Below are 22,056 nucleotides of genomic sequence, written 5' to 3' on the forward strand. Positions count from 1 at the left end.
TTTAAAGGCTGCTACTTTAAAATCAATCATCAAACTTTCCATTTATTCACAATTGGGGTAGGCAGTGTTAAGGACAATCAAAAAGCCAGAGCTTTTTTTTTGTAAATGATTAAAAGTAGTTCTAGTTGTTCGACTCCATCTGAGAACGGTCATCCATTAGTGTTAAGAAGCTTCGCCTCACATTATCTTCACTTGGAAGCTTCAGAACTTAAGTCTGAGGATACAGAGGCACAAGTTATTTTGAAACAAACACAAAATGCTATTGTTTGTATGTATTTAATCACATTCCTGGAATTTTATTAAGCATTAAAAATCATCTTTATCAAGTTACAAATGGTATTTCCAGCGTTAAGTCCTCAGTTTTAAAAGAAGACAAAAAAAAATTCAAAAGACATTCAAATATTCAACTAATATAATTGGCTTCATTTCCTTTCTTGTGTTGGTAGATTATGCTGATTATTCAGGTTTAACTTGTTGTCCAAGTCCCAACTTCTCATTACTACTGATCTCCTATTACATTTGTTTCAGTAGTGATTGGATCAAACTTAATTAATAAATGAGTAAATAAGCTGAATAGATGCATATGTAACCTGCAATGCAAATGCATGTAGTTCTTCAGAGAGATTAGATTGATTTAAAAAGCATGCCTAGATGCCAAAATTAAATGTCAACTCTGAGCTTTACTAGGAAAGGAAACCATTGTCTAATTTTAAACAACAATAACCTCAATCTCAATCTCTAGCTTTTCTGAAGGAATATTATATCTCTGAATCCAATTTTAAAAGGTGTTATAAAGTGAATATATTTTAAAGTGAATAAATTTTAAAGCTACCTTAAAAGTAAAGCTTCCATCTTGTGGTGGTTATTTATTTTATTACTCTTTATGGATATAAACTACGTGTCATCATAGTGTAAAACCAACAATAACCTTGGAGAGGAACTAATCTTTTCCTTTGTTTTTTTAAAATTACAAACCCATGCATGCTTTCTGAATTTAAGTGTGATTTTTTTCCCTAGTGTATTAGTTTTCACATAAGCTAAATTTGACCAAAATGTTTATACCAGTAGGCTTTGATTTAGTGGCATTACTGCATCTCTGAAAACAACACAGTAAGCATATGTATCCTTCAATTAACAAACTGCCACAATTGAGTGAATTGTTAAACATGGTGTGCAATCCACAAACATCAACTTCAAAGAAAAATGCTTTGGGAACTGAAACAGTTGGCTTATGGGAAATTACCTGTGCCCATGAAAAGTGCTGTAAGGGAGCCCAGATGAATATGTCACACTTATCAACCTTCACCAAAGTTCCTACAGTAAAGATTCCTCTGAGTTTTCCTGTTGCAGGGAATAGACATTGTTCAGGATTTCACTGTGGGGGAAGAATCTTGGGTACAAATCTGTATTCCATTAAACTGTGAGCAATATATTAATTCTCTAAAGTCTTCCAGACATGTCTGACATGGTTGTAAAAGAATTCAAAGATGCATTTAAGAATGTGGAAGTTTTTCTGATATCTTGGCTAATATTTTAATCCTGAATTAATAAAATATGATTATCGAAGTACCTATACTTTTTTTGTTTTTTGGAACCTTATAACACCAACTTCACTTCAAAAATACTTAACTGATGGAATATACTTTGAACTGCCCTGGAAAGATTCTATATAAGCCCTTTGCTGAATCACAGTATTTTCCTCATTGATTACTTTTAAAACAAACAATATTTGCGCTTTTACAATATTTTCAAAAATTCTCTGGATTTTCACAATGACTAAATGGATCGTCATCACAATTCCACATTTACTGAAACAGGGAATGGGTTAATTTTAAAACGCTGTGACATTACAAATGAAGACTGCAATGCCTGCTGGCTGTCCAGTCACTGTTGGGGCAAACCTTTTATTTCATCATTGGGCAACATAGAGGGAAAAAAGCAAAAAGATGCCACCATACAAGGCCTTGGAGAAGGGAAAATCAGAACCAAAAGGAACTGGCTACAAAAATACAAACTCAGGAGGGATAAGCACTTGAGTAAGAAATCAAACTTATAACAGCTCAGAACAGATAATAATTTAACACAAAGAAATAAAATCAAATGAGGACAACTCACAGGATGGTGCATCTGACACCAGCTCAAAACAAAAAAGGCAGTAAAACTAGACCTTGAACAAACTCCAAATGAAAGATTCCCTGTAAAAAGATGAGCAAACAAACCTGCATTTCTGAAGTGCCTTTCACAACCTCAGGTCACCCCCAAACGGCGAACTGTTTAAGTGTCAACTCTGTTGTGATTTAGGCAACATGGCAGCCAACATACTCCTCTAAACAGCAATGTGATAATGACCAGACATTCAGTTGTTGTTGTACCGATGCAGGTAAGACCAGTTCGTCTTCAAAATACTTACACAGAATATTTAATTTGGACCTAAAAGGACAGACCGACCTTTTGGCTTAATGTCATATCCAAAAGGTGACAGGTTCAACTTTGCAGTGATTTGTCAATATTACACAGATTTCTGTGCTCAAGTTGCTCCTATCCATTTTAAACCAATCACCTTCACATTCAGAGATAAAAGTGCTCTCAATTGAGCCACTGTTGACATTTGTGCAAGTGTATATTTATAACATTTGTAAGTTGTATTAATAATATGAGTTTGTGCATCACCTCCCAGATTAACAAAAATTAAAATTTTCATTGTTCAATGCAGCATTCACATTTTTAGCTAAATTATTAGCCTGGACACTTCATTGCAAGAACAAAGGATAGAAGCTGATGCACCGGATATTCAAAATTATACTTAGCAGAAGCCTTAACCTATGTAACAAGACTAAATGTTAAATGGCATATAGTTAGGTACAGGGAGAACAATCTGTAAGAGTGCTGTTAAAAGCAAGCAGTGGGGGTAGAAAAGCCCAATGTGAATTCTCAGCCAAACAAATACCATGCTGCAGATCCAGCAAACACTGCGAGAGGTGCACAGTATTAAAAAAGGCTCATCTTCAAGATCACAAATTTTAAACCTCAAAAGAAATAGTGGATGGAATTTGCACATGTAAAGTCGGTGAGGAAAGGTGGGAGAAGGGAGAGAGAGAGAGAAACTTGGTAGCATTGGTTTTAAATGAAAGCATTAAATCAGACAATACATTTTAGCTTTTGAACAAAATATGCAATAAGAAAATTCTTCAGTTACAAGATCTGAAATTTAGGGATCATTATCAATTATACAATCTTAACTAATGATTGAAGCATAAATGGTTCTGGCAAGTTTGATTGTAGCTGTGACACAAAGCTTCACATTAAACCTTCACAGGTTTGACCTCTCAGCAGAAGCATGACGACTGTAGGTTCTGACCACGGGCTGTAAAAGACAGACACCGAATATTAGCACCCATTTTTAAGTGCTCATTTGCTCACACACACACTGCATGGGTAAACACCCAAGTTATAATAACAAGGCCAAATACTGAAGTTAAGAATTGAAACACTTGGTTTTTACAGTTTACAAAGCAGAAAACATTTTCAGAAAGGGTACTAATTTCATACCAAATTTAATTGCTTAACTTCATTCCACAATTAAATACTGGCACATTAACTCTGTTATCCAACATTCAATTTTGATGGGTTCAATTTTCTCTCGTTGAACACTAGGCAGATTAAAGTCCCCAAAACAAACTCCTTACTTTGGGCAACAGTTATATTTTCCTTCCATTAACTGTCACAGTTCAAAATTCTTTGATTATTCTTGTCTTTTTTGCAGGTGATTTTGATGTGTTTAGGGTTGTTTTGCCACTCCATTGCTTGGGTTTGCTCTAGCCTCAAGAGGAACTTGCAAGGGGAGCAAGGATCTAGTGGTTCTGGTCTGCAGAGGTACCAATAAGTAAAAGTAGGGAAGCACTAGGACCAAATTTTAAAAAAGCAAAACCTCAAAAAAAAAGTAACAATAATTACATAATATAATAATTCTCCAGATCCACCAGCAAATTGCCACTGGATAAATAAGATGAGAGTATTAAATGTTTGGCTCAAAGACCGATGAAGTGAGCATAATTGCTGTTGCCTCCATACTTCACGGCAGCTCTGAAGAGGAGTCATTTGAACTTGACAAGTTTGTGTGCTCTCTCTCCATGAACACTGCCTACTGCTTGCTGTTTGACTCATGGACACTGGCAGCAGCATTCTGGGAAACAGGACTGTACTGCTGGGACAGCTTTCACCTGAGCTCCATGTGGAGGTTAGAGTCTGTCTTTTGATGAATTCCTCTGTGTTTGCCATTTTGGTGGTGGGGTCTCACACCTTTAATGCATTGTCTAAGCTAAGGTACTACCTTTTTTTATATAAATGCTTAAGTTATCTCGAGAACATGATTTGAAAGAAGTTCTGGGATTTACATATTAGTGAACTGAAACCCACAACCCATTCTAAAAGATGAAAGACTTAACAGCAATCTAGGTTCGTTCAATACATCATATCAATTGCATGCATGACACTGATCATTTGCTACAAATTGTATTTTATGATCCAGCTCCACAGCTGCCTGATGAAGGAGCAGCACTCCGAAAGCTAGTGCTTCCGAATAAACCTGTTGAATTATTACCTGGTGTTGAGATTTTTAACTTAGTGAATAAGGTTAGAGGTCATAAAAACAGGCAATAAAATTACTCTGCATCTGAATGCTACTATGTGTATGCTTTGGTAGCCAGAAACCAACACTGTACACAGTACTCCAGATATGGTCTCACCAGTGCCCTATTTAACTGAAGCATAACCTTCCTAATTTTGCATTTAAATTTCCCTTGCAATAAATAGTAGCATTCCATTTAAGCTATAAGCTGTCCTTATTAGCTAATTAAGGAATCTGAGTATTCACACAGCTAAATTTCTCAGCTTCAAATAACCTTTCCATGACTTTAACCAAACACTTCTGATCTGTAACTTTCAAATGGAGATAATCCATTCTGAACAGTCCTAAACTAACTTCTACCAGGACATCTGTGCATTGGAATCAAAAGGCATATCAAGCTATGGACATTTCCCCTTCACAAAAAAAAAATCTGAATCCCACCAACTGAAAGTAGCCAAATGTGTGAAATATTTAGACTATCCACTCAAACTCCCAGATGCAAACAAATTTCCATCAAGAATTTTCTTTTCATACTGTTTTCTTCAACATAGCTCCAGATGTGGCTCAGTGGTTAGCACTGCTGCCTCACAGCACCAGGGATTCAATTCCCGTCCTGGGCAACTGTGTGTGGAGTTTGCACTTTCTCCCAGTGTCTGCGTGGGTTTCCTCCGGGTGCTAAGTTTTCCTCCCACAGTCCAAAGATGTTCAGGTTAGGTGAATTGGCCGTGCTAAATTGCCCGTAGTGCTAGGTGCATTAGTCAGGGGTAAATGTAGGGGAATGGATCTGGGTGTGCTGCTCTTTGGAGGGTCGGTGTGGACTTATTGGGCTGAAGGGCCTGTTTCCACACTGTAGGGAATGGATATACTGACAAGTTAATCATCAAACTCCTTTGTGTCCCCAGACCAAAACCCACATAGCACAAATTCGAAGTCCTGTTTCAAAACTAAATGATATCAAGTTCTTTTGTCATCTATAGTCTCACACCTTGTATGTTACTAACACTGGTCGCACAGTGACTAGATTCTTTTGATTACACTATAACTTCCCTTCCAGGTCTAAGATAATGTACTAAACATTGGTACCAAGCAGACAATGACCCTTACAGCTCTTTTCTTCAAAAAAGAGAACACTATACTGCACCCCACTATTTACACATTACCTTTTATCCCTTCCATTTAATTAGCATCCTGTACTATAGTGCCTTGCTCAGTTAGGCCATTCACCTTACAGTCCTTTCATTTTACCAAACTGAAAAGAACTACAAACCAATTCAACAACTGCAAAGGTTCAGATTCCGGCATTCATGCTCCCGGTGTTGCTTTACCTGCCTTACTCGCCATCACACCTTCCTTTCCCTGACCAAAATCGGAAGATAGACCAAAAATAGAGAGAACAATTTTGATCCTCTAAAAGAAAAAAATACACTGGAGGTCATCTAAAGAAGGTTCACTAGGTTGATTCCAGATATGGAGGGCTTTTGTCAGATGGAAAGGTTGATTAGGTCAACCTCCCCACAAGTGGAAGTGCAACCTCTCTGCATTTACCCTGTCCAGTTGACCATTTAAACCAGATGAGGAGTATCATCCCCGTACACAGGGCTGGGTCATTAAATAGATTCAAAACGGAGAACATAGATTTTCAATTAGTAAGGGAATCAATGGTTAAGGGGAAATAAAACAGAAGAGTGGAGTTAAGGATTATCAGATCAGCTATGATCTCATTGAATGGCTGAGCAGACTCAATGGCTGCTTTCTACATCTGATGAACCCTAGTCTAAGAGATGTGAATCAGGGCTCCCTCAAGCTGACCGTGCACACACTTAACACAAATGTTATCAGCTACAAGTTCTTGTCAATAAAATGATAAGTCTTTTCCATATATTTTCTCTTCACTGAAAAAAACCCACCATTTCCCTTGGCATCCAAGTTCTTAACAGTCGCTGCCTAGTGGCGCATTAGACTATACAGAAAAAGGAAATATAGAGTCCACATCTGTATAGAATTAGCAACTTCAGTCAGAACACATTATTTTGGTCATGGGTACAATGACCCATTGGTTATAGAACAAAATTAACAATCTCGAGGTTGAAAACTTAAATCTCAAAAAGGTAAGTGGCTAAATTGAATTGGATAAATCCATTAACTCAAAAGTGTTGTACAATAACAGTGGAGGGTTCTAAATAATTACATAGACACACCCAAGAATTTGGGGAATGTGATCTTCTGCTCCAAACCATGTGACACAAATTTCACAATATGCAGGTGAAATAATTACTCACTCAAATAAAGGATTGTAACCTGTCACTTATCAGGTTATTTTGTTCTCGAGTTTTCTCAAGACAAGTCATAAAGGCAGAAGCACCGGGAGTCTGGAGAGGGGTTAGTTTAATTAATGATAGTGGAGTGGCTAGTTCTCCAATGCAAGTTGTTTTCTAGTTTGGTTAGCTGTAGCTATAAAAAGCTGCTCGAGTGCAGAAACATTTCAAAGTTAAGGGATGATTCCTAACTGACTTTTATCTCTGAAACCTCTTTGGAAGTTGTTCCCTTCTGTCCATAAGCATCAACATTTCAATGTACCTTTTTGGTAAAGGATGTGTTTATGGGATGTTACTGATTTGAACATCCTTAGTTAAGTTGCTGTATCGGGTTGGTTATGTTTTTCAATTGTTAAGCTATTCTAAATTCCATTTTCTTTTGCGTGTCTCAATAAATTTGGTTTTGTTTAAAGCAGAGTGGTTTGACCAGCTGCATCATACCTGAAATATCCACATTACGTTTGCCATTAAAAAGAAAGAAAAGTTAGGGTCTAGGCTACCTTAAAACATTTTGAGGGGGTCTGACTTGATACATAAGAGGATGAACAATCAATATTGCATTGTACTTCTCAATTTTCATTCAAGCAACTAAAAACAAAACCCGGTGACCATGCCACACAGCTTCCTGAGCCTGTAAAGACATACTATAAAGCTGAAATACTATCCCAGAAAATATGAAGATGAAAACTAGGAAGAAATAAAGAGATAATTTGTTGAGAGTGAAAGGGATGAAGTGTCTGCAATTTACTGGCTATTTCCACTGAATGTTGGGCACTCCACACAAGGAAGATCTATATTAGAGTACTGAAAATGGGATCAAACAAAAGATTGCTGATGTAGCTTAAAGATACTTTCCCAGTCAGCTTAAATTAGGTTTTAATTCTGTGGTCATAAGGAAACCACATGGCTCAGGAAAAGACTACAAACAATTTAATAAATAGGTAAGTAGTGGTGGAAGAGATAACAAGTACAATTAAATTGAAAGTGGAGTAAAAAGATTAAAATAGACAGAGTACCTTCTGAGGACATTTAGAATTGTACTGCTCCAGCAATGTGCGAACCTGAGCAGCATAGTCAGGATGAACTTTGCCTAACAGACACACCTAGAAAGACAATGATTATAGCCATGAATACATATTTGTCCTTGAACAGTAGCATCCTGCAGAACAACAGCCATTATCAGAGTACATTTCTGAATTTCTTTGAATCTCTTTGTGACACAGAACTTTCTGAGAGGTCAGATCACGTACCAACACATTAACTCAGGCACAAATGCAAGTCTTTCCTTCTAGTAAATCCAGGTTCTTGGTCACTGTTTCTGCAAACAGTCTTTTCTGTGGAAAAGTAACAAGTTTCAACAAGGTTCTTCCCTATAGTGAAATATGGAGGTCAGTAAATCACTGTGCAGGGCTCAAAATATATAGGATTGACTGAATTTGCCCTCAAAAGCCAGCCAAATACTGAGGAAAATTCAATCACGAGGTGGACCAATTAGAGAAAAGTCACCTCCTGAAGAAAGGAATATTGGTAACTGCTCCTTCTATCAGAAGCCAAATTGTTTTTACAACATCTATAAAATTTAGACCATAAGACATAGGAGTGGAATAAGGCTATTCAGCCCATTGAGTCCACTCTGCCATTCAATCATGGCTGATGGACATTTCAACTCCACTTACCAGCATTCCCCCCGTAGCCCTTAATTCCTTGTGACATCAAGAATTTATCAATCAAACTCTGTGGGACACCGCTGGTCACCAGCTGCCATTCCAGAAAAGAACCTTTTATCCCAACACTCTGCCTTGTCAGACAGCCAATCCTCAATCGATTTGATGAGGTATCAGTTTTCTTTTCTGCAACAACCAAAAGCAGCTAAACATCTTGTCCAAACAACACTCAACTCACCATTCTGTTCTGAATGAAAACCTGAGCATCCTTGAGATGGGCTGCTATGTTCTCACAAAGTCTTCGGCGCTCATCTGCATTCAGCACTTTCAGATAAAATGTGGTTACCTGGTCCAGACCAAAAAAAAATCAAAAGCTGTGCAAAATAGTGCTTGTAAGTGCTCATTTCTTGAACACAAAATGCCAAAAAGGATTTTACAATAAAGAGGCAGCATAAACCAATCTGGCGGACTTCCAATCTTGCAGCAGATTGATGGGCAATGGATATTTTAAAATAGCTAGTATAGGTATGATGGGGTGAATGGCACCTTCTGTGCTATCGGATTCTATGATCTCAATGCACTACATAAATGACATCAAGCATCATCATTTCGGAAGGGTTTAGTTTTAAACCTTGGACTTTGCAAATGACAGTTTGGATCTCATCTCAATAATAAGTGGAACAAGGAAAAATCTTTCCTCTTAGGAAAGAAAGTTATAAGAATGTTAATATACAACTAGTAACACCGTGGGGTGGATAGATGCTGCACTTTTGGAAGATTTTGCACTGAACCTTTAAGTTTGTTGAAATATTCCTCAAAACAAACCTGAGGATTTTGATCTAGCTAACCATCGAGTTAACGCTTAACTGGTAAAGTATGTATCTTAACTCTGACATCCAGATCAGTCAGACCTACAACTGCCTGATAAAATGTCATTACCAAAATTCATACAAAAGATTAGTGACCAGCTGAGCTACTGAAACACCATAAAGTTGTTGAATATCATAAATGTACTTCTGATAGTTGTTAACTTTCTGGTAGATATCAGTACTAAGTAAGTGATGATTGTTACAATAGCAATCAAAGCCAGTTTTTCATCAGGGATATTAAGGCTCAGATGCAGAAATGTCAAAATTGTATGGTACAGCACTTGTTATGCTACTAAGCATTAATGCAAATCACTGAATACGTGAAAACACTGACTGTAATGTGCCATTTCCATTTCCCACACCAGAAATCCTTATCAAAATGATTATATTATCACTGTGAAATAATTGTCTATTTTGTGCTTTGCTGAATTATTATGGGTATCTTTTTGACCCATTCTGGGTTGGATCAAACCCAAGTCCTACAAGATAAATAGATAGTAAGCTGATTCACAATTCAGCCAGGTCCCATGTGGCTGTATCTCCTCATTTGGTTACAATGTCCCTGTGGAAAACCCATGACATAATACCAATGTACTGATAAACATGGTGAACACAGCTTGGGTTCTGGTTTAAATAAAGCATTGTTGTAACCTGCCATTTGCTTTTTCTTTGCTTAAGATAACAGTTAGATTGTAACTGTGTACTTTTTTGTTACAGCCCTTCTCTCTTCTTACCTCTGCTCAAGCTCTGACCTATGAAACTGTATGTCAGACACAATTTGGCAATAGTGGAGAAACACCAAGTCATTTAAATTGGTAAAAAGCTGTACTACAGCTTTTTCAATTGCGAGGTATTGACTGGTTGTTTCAGTTTTCAAAAGTAGCACATAGCAAATAGGACATGACCCAACCTCACATAGAAACAGCCCTAACCTCATATACATTCAAAACATGAGTACATCAGGAAACAATCAAAAAGGTTAATGAACACAAGATGCATTTTTTGCTGTCTGAAGGTGAGTAATGGGAGGTGAGGGAGAGGACAACCAGAGAAGGAGAAAGAATAAGCAAATTTTCATGCAGTGACATTCTGCTGCACTTACCTGAGAGTAATCATCATCATCGGCACTGTTGTACCGAGCAACATCTTGCGTTACAGCCAAAGAGTGCTCCATGGCTAGAGGCTGGGTTTCAGGGCCACTAAAACTATTCGGATAATAGTTTGGTGCACCACCTACACCAGAGGACAACGAAATCAGCTTTTACTTTCACAGTACTGATATTTTGTTTAGGAGAGGATATCAGCAAGGGCAGTGATGCTCATCTTGTCAGATAACCCACTGCCAATCCAAATTTTTCCATAAACAGTCTGCCAACACAGACCACCCCGGGTTTTAATTGTCAGTTCAGGAGAGGATAAGTTATCCAGGGTTATGAGAAGCTTTTAAATTCTCCATTTATGGACAAAGCTTTAGAATGGTTAAAATATGATGCGTGAAAGGAATGATTTAGATAATAGGTGACAATATATCTGCCTGTGCCTACAATTCTCCAAAAATAATTCTGATAGCAGGTCACTGAAGGTGTACTTGAAAACATAACAGTATCTCAGGGAATTTCTCTGCAATTTATCTTCACATTCATGAAGCAAGCAATTCAAGTCTCATTAATAGAGGAAAAAAAACCAGCAGTTCAGCTGTTTTACTTAATAATGGGTTGTGAAAACTAATAGTAGTTTAAGTATTTACATTCAGTATGACTGAAATCACGCCAGGGAAATCTACTTTCCTACAACTCAGGACAAGTGATATTTCACCAATCTTATCTTGCCATATAATTAGACCTTGTTCTTTGGACTCCTGACTCTTTCAGAGATAATGAGATTTACAATTGAAAAATAAACAACTAAACTGGTAGGAGAAAGTGAGGACTGCAGATGCCAGAGATCAGAGTTGAATGTGGGGTGCAGGCAGCATCTGAGGTGCAGGAGCATTGACGCTTCGGGCATAAGCCCTTCATCAGGAATGAGGCTTGTGGGCCAGAGGGGCTGAGAGATAAATGGGTGGTGCTGGAGGGAAGATAGCTGGCAATGTGATAGGTAGATGAAGGTGGATGGGGGGGAACTATTAGGACAGGAGGGTGGAGTGGATAGATGGGAAGGAAGATGGCCAAGTCAAGAGGGTGGTGCTTAGTTGGAGGCTTGGGACTGGGATAAGGTGGGGGAAGGGGAAATGAGGAAACTGGTGAAATTCACATTGATCCCATGTGGTTGCAGGATCCCGATGCATGGTTAGGGTTTGGCGGTGGCGGAGGCCTGGGACCTGCACATCCTTGGTGGAGCGTGAGTGGAGTTAAGGCATTTGGCTATGGGGCAGAAGTGTTGGTTGGTGCAGGTGTCTCAGATGCTCCCTAAAATAACCCACAAGTTGGTGACCTGCCTTCCCAATGTAGAAGAGACCACATCAAGTGGAACGGGTACAGTACACTATATTGGATATAAAAGACAGGAAGGTTAAACGATCTTTTATGTACTTACCACAATACTCAGGTTTCCTTGACCATTCCAGAAGCTTCTCCTAGCCTCTGGAACTGCTTTGCCACCATTAGCCACACGGCTGCTCCAGCTAAGACCATCGCAGCAAGCGATAATGTTACTTTTGCCCCTGCTGTTCCACAGACTGCAGCCACTGCTGACTGTGCTGCGATCGCTGTCCAGACAACAACCTCTGCAATCACTGGGTAGATAACCACCTCTGCTTGTGCCACAGGATTTATAAGATCCACCGCCACTGGCACCAACGAGATATACATCATGCATGTCACTTCCAGCCCCACGGTAGCTGCAGCACAGCCACTTGTGCCTCTCCGGGTACTACCGCGGGCCCTACTTCTGTCCCCGAGGTGAGTGTCACCTCCATTACTGACAGACATCGCTCTCAACCCCATAACCATGCCTGCTCCAGTGGCAGTCTCCACCCCAACTCCCAGCTCCTGCCCCCTAGCCATGTCATGTTTTTAACCATTTCCCAAGACCTCCCCCTTACTGTCCTCAGCAAAGGCCTCACCTACATCTCACTATGTAATGAGTTTGACTTGCATTGTGACCTAGAATATTTTTTCCGCTGCCTCAGAGCCCACTTTTTCCATCAAGCCTCCCACCCACCCTTAGAGGACCTCTTCTCCTACGTCCAACACACCCCTTCCAGCTGGACACCCATCCTGGTCGGTTACCCGCTCTTAATCTCCATTTCCAATTGCCACCGTGACTAGACCACTTCAACCTGTTCACCCCTCTCAACCTCGATGCATAGCCCTGCATCCCTCTGCTCCAACCCCAATATCACCATCAAACCAGCAGGCGGGGGGGCGGGGGGGTGTGGTGGTAGTTTGCCGCACCAACCGCTACACTGCTGAAGCCAGATACCATCTCACATACACCTCAACCACGACCTTACTTCCCGTTACCAAACCATCATCTCCCAGACCATGCACAACCTCATCACCTCTGGTGATCTCCTACTCCCAGCATCCAACCTCAGCCTGAGAACCCTACACCGCCCGATCTACCTTCTCCAAGATTCACAAGCCTGACTGCCCCAGTTGACCCATTGTCTCAGCCTGCTCCTGCCCAACTGAACTAATCTCTGCATACCTTGACACCGTCCTGACCTCGAGTCCAGGAATAGCCCACCTACGTTCAGAACACCACCCATGCCCTTCACCACCTCCTCCTGTTTCCCTGGCCCCCAAAGCCTTATCGTCACCATGGATGTCCAGTCTCTGTATGCATCTATCTGCCACAATGAAGGCCTCCAAGCCCTCCATTTCTTCCTCTCTTCCATTGACACTCATTCACCTGGGTGAACTGGTCCTCACCCTCAACAACTTCTCCTTCCAGTCCTCTCACTTTCTCCAAACCACATGAGTCCCAGCTACATCTGCCTCTACAGTCCAATGTCTGTAGGTACACTGGCACCATCCCTCACCTTTTCCTCAGCCATATTGATGACTGTATTAGCACTACCTCATGCTCCCACAAGGAGGTCGAACAGTTCAAATTCACCAACACCTTCCACCCTGACCATCTCTGACACCTCCCTTCCCTTCTTGGACCTATCCATCTCCAGCAACTGACGAGCCACAGTCATCCACTACAAGCCCACTGACTCCCACAGCTACCTGGCCTACATCTCCTCCCACCCTGTCTCCTGTAAAAATGCCATCCCTTATTCCCAATTCCTCCAGCTCCACCCCATCTGTGCTCAGGATGACCAATTCCACCATAGAACATTTCAGATGGCCTCCCTCTTCAAAGACTGCAATTTCCCCTCCCACGTGGTCAACGACATCCTCCTGCACATCTTCCCCACTTCCTGCACCTCTACCATCGAACCCCACCTCTCCAATCACAGCAAGGACAGATGCCCTGGTCCTCACCTTCCACCTCACCAATCTCCAGATACATCACATCATCCTCCACCATTCCTGCCACCTACAGACAAATTTCCCTCACTACCCCTATCTGCATTCCACAGAAACTAGTCCCTTCACAATTCCCTTTTCAGATCCAAACACCCCACCAGCCCCTTACCCTGCCACTGCAAAAAGTGCAAAGCCTGCACCTACACCCACCCTCTCACCTCTATCCAAGGCCCCAAAGGATCCTTCCACATCTGAGAAATTTTCCTGTATTCCCCACACGTCATCTACTGTATCTGTTGCACACAATGTGGTCTCTGGGAGACGGGTCGCCAACTTGTGGATTGTTTCAAGGAACATCTCTGGGACACCCACTCTAACCAACCCCACCGTCCCTTGAATGAACAAGTAACTCCCCCTCCCACTCCACCAAGGACATGCAGATCCAGGGCTGCCTCCACTGCCAAACCCTAGCCACCCAACCCCTGGAGAAAGAACGCCTCATCTTCTTGGGACCGTGCAATCATGGTGGATTTCACCGGTTTCCTCATTTCCCCTGTCCCAAGACTCCAACTTGGCACCACCCTCTTGACCTTTCCATCTTTCTTCCCACCTATCTGCTCCACTACTACTTCCCACCACCCCCTTCCCCGCCCCCACCCACCTACCTCCCAACCTTCATCTATCACATTCCCAGCTACCTTCGCCCCAGCCGCAACCTCCTCCCTTTTTTCTCTCAGCCCCCCCGGCTCACAAGCCTCATTCCTCATGAAGGGCTTATGCCCAAAACGTTGATTTTTTTTGCAACTAACCCGATACACAAGAGTATAGACAGTTTAGATTCATACTGTTGAAAGCTACACCTCAACCAGTTGCCTCTACCTTCCTCCACAACCTGCTATGCATTTGGAATTACACAGGAGCCTCCAGGGCCTAGTAAAACGCAAGGAAAAAAGCTCAAAAACTTCATTAGTGTTTAATGTTCAAGTGAAACTCAGCAGGATTGTGCAGATCTGATCAGTTATATGGGATGAAAAGGCAATTGCTATGGAAACAGTACAACATGTTCTTGCCTTTACACTGAATAGACTTGGTTTGTTTAAAAGAAATAAATTTACAGCAATTCTCACTGGCGCCTTATTAACTACAATGAGGTACTGAAATCCCAATTTGGTCAATTTTTAAACCTTGGAGTCCGGGAGACCTAAGATTTAAATCATAGACAATTAGATGACATTTTTGAGAATGCAGTCAGCACTGAAAAATTTTAAACAGAGAAAAGACACTCAACTGCGGGGTTTACTTTGGTACAGAACACATGGAGATTTAATTGAGATATATTAAGTTTTGAGGGCTCCAAGTGTGGTTAGAATGGTCCTATTTTCTTTGGCATACAGGTCGATAACTAGTGATTACAAATTATAGTAAATTGGTGACCGGGTTAGAGAGGATTGCATGATAATTTTCTTTCACCCCGAGGGAGATAGGGATCTTGAAATCATAGTCTGTAAGTGAGTGATAGAGGAAAAACTTTCCACTGAACTCTGAAGTTATATTCAAATGATTTTAAAGAGTCATAGGATTCTGGGACAGTATCTGAAAATTGAAATTAATAGGGGTTTTTTTGGGTTGGCAGAGGCATTATGAGCTAAATGACTTCTTTCTGTGTTATAAATTTCTCTGCTGCCAACACATTTCTCTTATTTTGCTTGACACTATACTTCCACTCATTCTACAACCACAGAGGTTTCTTAGCACAACAGAATGCTTGGACATCAATCCAATTCTTGTAGTCTTTGCTCACCAGCAGTCAAGACAGTTGTCACTGAGGAACTGCGAGACAACTTGCTCTTCTACACCCACCATAACTGCAGTGATCTAGTACAAAAGTTGATCCTCCCAGATGAAGGTAGAATGCTTACCCTGGTTATCAGTTGAGCACATGGGTCCATCTCTCTGGTAGTTACTCACACGGCACTTAAATGGGCAATTCACAGGAAGCTGAAGGTAATTAGCACCCAGGCGATGACGATGAGTATCAGAATATGCAAACAAGCGACCCTATGAGAGAATCGGAAGAAAATGAGAGTAGTTAGACATCCGTGCAGACAGACTTGACATTACTAAGGAATGAAGTTATAACTACTTTCTACTGAGAATCTCTCTTCCAAAAGTTTAAAATTCAAAAATCAAGATGGCTATTTTTAAAATAACAAAGTAATTGAAGTCATCCAATCTCAACTGGCCCCAGTTGAAATATACAGCCAGCTTATACAGTTAGATGAGCCTGGGAGATACAGCTATGAAAGATGAGATCAGTGAGCAGCATTGGGTTCTAATAAATCAGTTTAAAGTTTGGCAGTCCAGTCCCTGTCCCCTTTCTCCTGATCATCTAATTTCCTTCTGACATAATGCAGGTACATCCCCTTGCTTCCTATTCTCTTATCTTTCTGGTTGGAATGGAAACTAAACCACTTTTATTCCACACATCACAAAGGAATACTTTAGAATAAAGAATCATAAAACGCAGAGCAGACATTCAAAAAGGTAGTAAGCTGACAATGTAATTGGAACTGGTGTGAACGTTACTAAACTTTATTTGTTGTGAACTGATGCATTAACAAACATTCATAGAACTACAGAAAGCGGGAATCATTCCAGATTTCTTCACATCTTTCACATTCCCAATCTCAGTGATATCATGGAAAACAGTAATAGAGTCAGAGATGTACAGCATGAAAACAGACCCTTTGGTCCAACTCGTCCATGCTGATCAGATATCCCAAATTCAACTAGTCCCAGGTGTCAACATTTGGCCCATACCCCTCTAAAATGTTCTGCTCATATACCCATCCAGATGCCTTTCAAATGCTGTAATTGTACCAGCCTCCACCTCTTCCGCTGGCAGCTCATTCCATACACATACTACCCTCTGCGTAGTCTGATGGTCTCTCCCAATGCACCTGGAAGGGAAAGGAAAAGACAGCATCTTCTGCTGTTTTACAGCAGATTGGCCAAAACAACTGGGGCAATGTTATAAAAATGTGTAATTGTGCCAACGTTAATGCTGAAGGTCTTCACAGGTTTAGCACAAAATGCACAATTCAGAAACTAACAGAAATGAGCATCAATCAACAGCAAGCCTCTGGCTCAGAAATAGCTGAATGAGAAGTAGGAAGCGATTGGAGTAATAGTAAACCCAGCATTTAATGTCAGTATTGACTGACCTTAAACAAAGCAACTAGATAATTTAATTGTATCCAGAGGTCAGAGCAGTATAAACTCGAAGATTCACCTTAAACTTGATGTCCTAGCCAAACCTCTCAAAATATTAAAATTATGGAGATGGTGTACCAGAGAGGTACAATGCTGAAACAGTCCCGAAGAAAGACTGGAGATCCGAAAGCAGGTCACTTGGAGAATTACATACAGGGGTTTAAAAAAAAGGCAGCTTCTTTCACAGAAAAATATTCTAGCTCATTCTGACAACTATTGCTAAATCAGTATCTGGTGTCAGTGACAAATCAATAAAGCCAATCAATTCAAATGCAGATAACTTTTGGGATTATTTAACTTTTTTTTCCAAATTAGACATACCTTTTGATTTCAATTATTTGACAGCACCCAAGTTATACTTTGAAGGTATTTTGTCGACTCTTGTTTGTTTTTTTTTAAATTAGGAAGAGGTTTCCCTACAAGTTATATTTTCCATGGAGTCCAAGAATATTACTTGTGCAAGACTTTGCAAATGATGCATGCATTATGTTTTATTAACCGAGGATCAGAATAAGCCTAATTACCTCTAAAGCTGCTACATTACTGCTACTCTAAGCTGATCCAATTATGGTTTGACAAGTTTGATTAGCAACTAAACTATATTGCAAGGCTATTCTGCCTTGCAAAAACAGGAGGATTATACATAGTCAGCATATGAAATTCACTAACATTTGGCTCCAGAAACAATTAATATTTACCTAGCTAAAAACAGTTAGATTTCGAACAGAAACAAAAGCTTAACAATATAGAGAAAGGATATTGATAAAGATTGAAGAAATATGGCACAGCACTACTTCAAAATGAATACATGGCATAGTCAGAGCTTGTGAAAAAGAGAAGTTTATGAATGTATTGAATGCTTGATTCCAATGGTAACACCATTAGACTTACTCACTTAGTGGACAGTTACATAGACAGAGGAGAATAAATGTACAACAGGTGCATTTTCATTCACTAATTCAATCTATGCTGAATGATTTCATTCACTGGTCTTTCCTAGAATCTGTGCAGCCCAGCCTAACATTGTACTTAGCAACTTATTCCCTGAGGGTCGAGGGAATTGGTCTGCTGAATAATTAAATTCTTTTTCTCCTTAAATTATATCCAATACAGAAATATGACAAAGTAGTATGAGGGAGAAAGAGACAAACAAATATACTTGCATGTACATTCAACTCAAGGGTGACTCAGTAAACACAATTATGAAGTACATTTTTCTACAGCATACCTCTCAGAATAGTACACAAGGACTAGAAAACTACAAAAAAAAATTTAAGTTGGTAACATTTGCAAGACAGCATTTCTTGCTCATCCGTCATTATCCTGAAATCATTAAGAGTTAACCACATTATTTTGGACCCAGTCCCAGATTAAGGAAATCAGGACCTTATGATTAACCACACAACCCAGTAATTTTTATTTGTAGTTTCTTTGCAGACATCGTGTTGTCAGTGATCTGAGCTCTGGGTTTCTAGACCAGGAACATCACTACATAACTGTGGCAGATTTTCACTGCACCCACAACCCAACCTAGGATGCTCTCACTTGCTTCGAATAGTCAGGTTCAGAGTAATGGAACTGCAGTGTAGTAGCATGTCAAGACAACAAAAAAGAAAAATCTCTGGACCAGGAAAGACGACAAAATTAAATGGGAGTTTCAAACCCTCCATAATTAATGTTTTAATAAGCCCACATATTTAAATCATACCTGCAGCATCTTATCAGGACTAGGTTCAATGCCTGGTGGCATGTTGTTGGGATCAAAAGCAATCTGTTCCACATCTGTAAAATAATTGACTGGGTTCTTGTTGAGGACCAACTGCCCCACAGGGATTAGTGGAAATTCCTTGTGAGGCCAAACCTGGAAAATAAAACAGAAATCTATTTGCAATTAAAAAGAAATACTTTTTTTTGCATAGAAGACAACTATTCATCTTGCCAAACATTCAAACCTCTCATCAGGTTCTTTTAGATTAAGAAACCAGAAGCACTGCACCCTTTTGCCTAAAGGAAACTGAATGTCCACCATTCTAGGTTGCTGGTTTATAAAATCCACTGTGCTTTTGCTAAAAAAAAAGTTGCTTAACTATTGAGTCAGAGATAGAGGGAGGAGAAAGTGAGGACTACAGATTCTAGAGATCAGAGTCGAGAATGTGGTGCTGGAAAAGCATAGCAAGTCAGGCAGCATCCAAGGAACAGCAGAATTGATATTTCAAGCATAAGCCATTCCTGACGAAGAGCTTATGCCCAAAACATTGATTCTCCTGCTCCTTGGATGCTGCCCGATCTGCTGTGTTTTTCCTGCACCACATACTCTACTCTGATAAATATACAGCACAGAAACAAATTAGTTGGTCCAATTTGTCCATGTTGACCAGAAATCCTGAATAAATCTAGTCCAAATTGCCAGAATTTAGCCCATATCCCTCTAAACCGTTTCTATTCATACACCCATCCACATGCCTTTTAAAATGTTACAAATGTACCCACCTCCACCACTTCCTCTGGCAGCTCATTCTATACATGCACCATCCTTTGCTTGAAAACGTTGCCTTTAGATGCCTTTTAAATCTTTCCCTGCTCAACTCAAATCTATACCCTCTAGTCTTGGTCATCCACAACCCAAGGAAAGGATCCTTTCTATTTACCCTATCCATATCCCTCATGATTATGCTAACCTGTAAGGTCACCCTTCAGTCTCTGACCCTCTAAGGAAAATAGCCCGTTAATTCAGGCTCCCCAACCCTGGCAACATCCTTTTGAACTCCTTCAAGTTTCACATCATCCCTATAGCAGGGAGACCAGAACTACACACAATATTCCAACAGTGGCCTAACCAATGTTCTGTATAGCTGCAATGTGACCTCCCAACTTCTATACTCCATAAAGGCAAGCATACCAAACATCATCTTCACTATTCTATCGACCTGCAATTCCACTTCCAAGGAGCTATGAACTGGCACTCCAAGGTCGCTTTGTTCAGTAAAACTCCCCAGTAGCTTTCCACTAAGTGTATGAATCTTGCCCTGGTTTGTCTTTCCAAAATGCAGCACATTACATTTATCTAAATTAAACTTCATCTGCCACTCCACAGCCCATCTGATCGAGATCTTCGCTGTCCATTACATCTCCAATTTTAGTATCATCTGCAAATTTACTAACCATACCTCCTTTGTTCACATTCAAATAGTTTATATAAATGACAAAAAGCAGTGGACTCAGCACCAATCATTGCGCCACACCGCTGGTCATAGGCCTCCAGTCTGAAAAGTAGCCCTCCTTCACCACCTTCGAGTCTGTTCTGTATCCAAAATAGCTAGTTCTCCATCTATTCCGGTCACTTAACTTTGCTAACTAGTCTACCACAAGGAATCTGGTCAAAGGTCTTACTGAAGTCTGTAAAGATTGCATCCATCACTCTGCCTTTATCAATCCTCTTTATTACTACTTCAAAAAAAAACCTCAATCAAGTTAGTGAGACATTATTTCCCATGCTCAAAGCCATGCTGACTATCCCTAATCCGCCCTTACCTTTCCAAATGCACATAAATCCTGCCCCTCAGGATTTCTTCCAAAAACTTGCCTATCATCAATGTCAGGCTTTCAAGTCAATTGTTCACTGACTTTTCCTTACCACTTTTCTTAAATAGTGGCACCAGGTTAGCCAACCCCCAGTCTCCCACCACTCACCTATGGTTATCAAATTGTACAAATACCTGAACAAGAGTCCCAGCAATCTCTTCCCTAGCTTCCCAGAATTATAGGATACACCTGATCATATCCTGGGGATTTATCTAGCTTTCTGTGTTTTAAGACATCCAACACCACCTCCTGTGTAATATGGACACTTTTCAAGATGTCATCATTTATTTCTTCATATCATTTATCTTCCATATCCTTCCCCACAGTAAACACTAAAGTCATTTATTATCTCCAAAAATGGATGGCCTTGCTGATCTTTAGGGGCCCTATTCTCTAGTTACCCTTTTGTCTTTAATATTAGCTGAAGAATACCTTTGGATTTTCCTTAGCTGTATTTGCCAAAGCTCTCGTGTTCCTTTTTTGCCTTCCTGATTTCCCTTTCATGTATACTTCAACTGTCTTTATGCTCTTCTAGAGATTCACTCGACCTCTGTTGTCTATACTTGACATATGCTTTCTTCTTCTTGACCAAAACTTCGATTTCTCTAGTCATCCAGCATTTCCTACACCTACTAGCCTTGCTTTTCAAAAATGAGATGGAGTGTCCAGAGATCGTATGCTCCTGCTAGTGAAGATTTCCCATTTTCCAGCCATCCTTTTACCTGCGAACATCTGCCCCCAATCAACTTTAGAAAGTTCTTGCCTAATACCTAATTAGCCTTCCTCCGATTTAGAACTCGAACTTTTACAGCCATTCTATCCTTTTCCATCAATATTTTAAAACTTAGAATTATAGTCACTGGCACAAGAGTACTTCCCCCACTGACATCTCGGTCACCTACCCTACCATATTTCCCAAGTGTATGTCAAGTTTTGCATCTTTTCTTGCAGGTACATCAACATACTGAATCAGAAAATGTTCTTATACACACAAAATCCTCTCCAAACTTTTAAAATTATGGCAGTCCCAGTCGATGTTTGGAAATCTTCACATCCTTAACATTAAATGAATCCCTCAGATTCAACACTCAGAACTTTCCTGAATCAAAATCCTACTTCATGGTCTCTACCATGCTCCCTTACCCTTCTCCTCAACTTCATAAGTTTTTCTCATAAATGCAGCTATTGCAAAGTTTTTTAAAATAAAAAACAGCCTCAGGGTTAGTCTTGGAGACTCTCCAATAATTCAATATAGTTTCTACAACATGGAGTATAAGATTGAGCACAATGCTTAAAGTTTAACGC

General features: G+C 40.1%; 1 protein-coding gene across 1 annotated transcript in view; it reads right to left on the reverse strand.

The window, feature by feature from the left end:
- Window positions 1-1,873: 1,873 nt before the first annotated feature.
- Window positions 1,874-22,056, reverse strand: part of cat (catalase) — a 46,422-nt gene continuing 26,239 nt past the window's right edge. Inside the window, exons 8-13 of the mRNA XM_060838737.1 lie at window positions 18,878-19,030; window positions 15,816-15,954; window positions 10,578-10,708; window positions 8,845-8,952; window positions 7,959-8,045; window positions 1,874-3,364 (exon numbers count right to left, since the gene is read on the reverse strand). Coding sequence (XP_060694720.1) covers window positions 3,311-3,364; window positions 7,959-8,045; window positions 8,845-8,952; window positions 10,578-10,708; window positions 15,816-15,954; window positions 18,878-19,030 — 672 coding nt within the window. The 3' untranslated portion in view covers window positions 1,874-3,310. The remainder of the gene's footprint in view (window positions 3,365-7,958; window positions 8,046-8,844; window positions 8,953-10,577; window positions 10,709-15,815; window positions 15,955-18,877; window positions 19,031-22,056) is intronic.

This window comes from Hemiscyllium ocellatum, chromosome 18, assembly GCF_020745735.1.
Source record: "Hemiscyllium ocellatum isolate sHemOce1 chromosome 18, sHemOce1.pat.X.cur, whole genome shotgun sequence".
NCBI classification, from domain to species: domain Eukaryota; kingdom Metazoa; phylum Chordata; class Chondrichthyes; order Orectolobiformes; family Hemiscylliidae; genus Hemiscyllium; species Hemiscyllium ocellatum.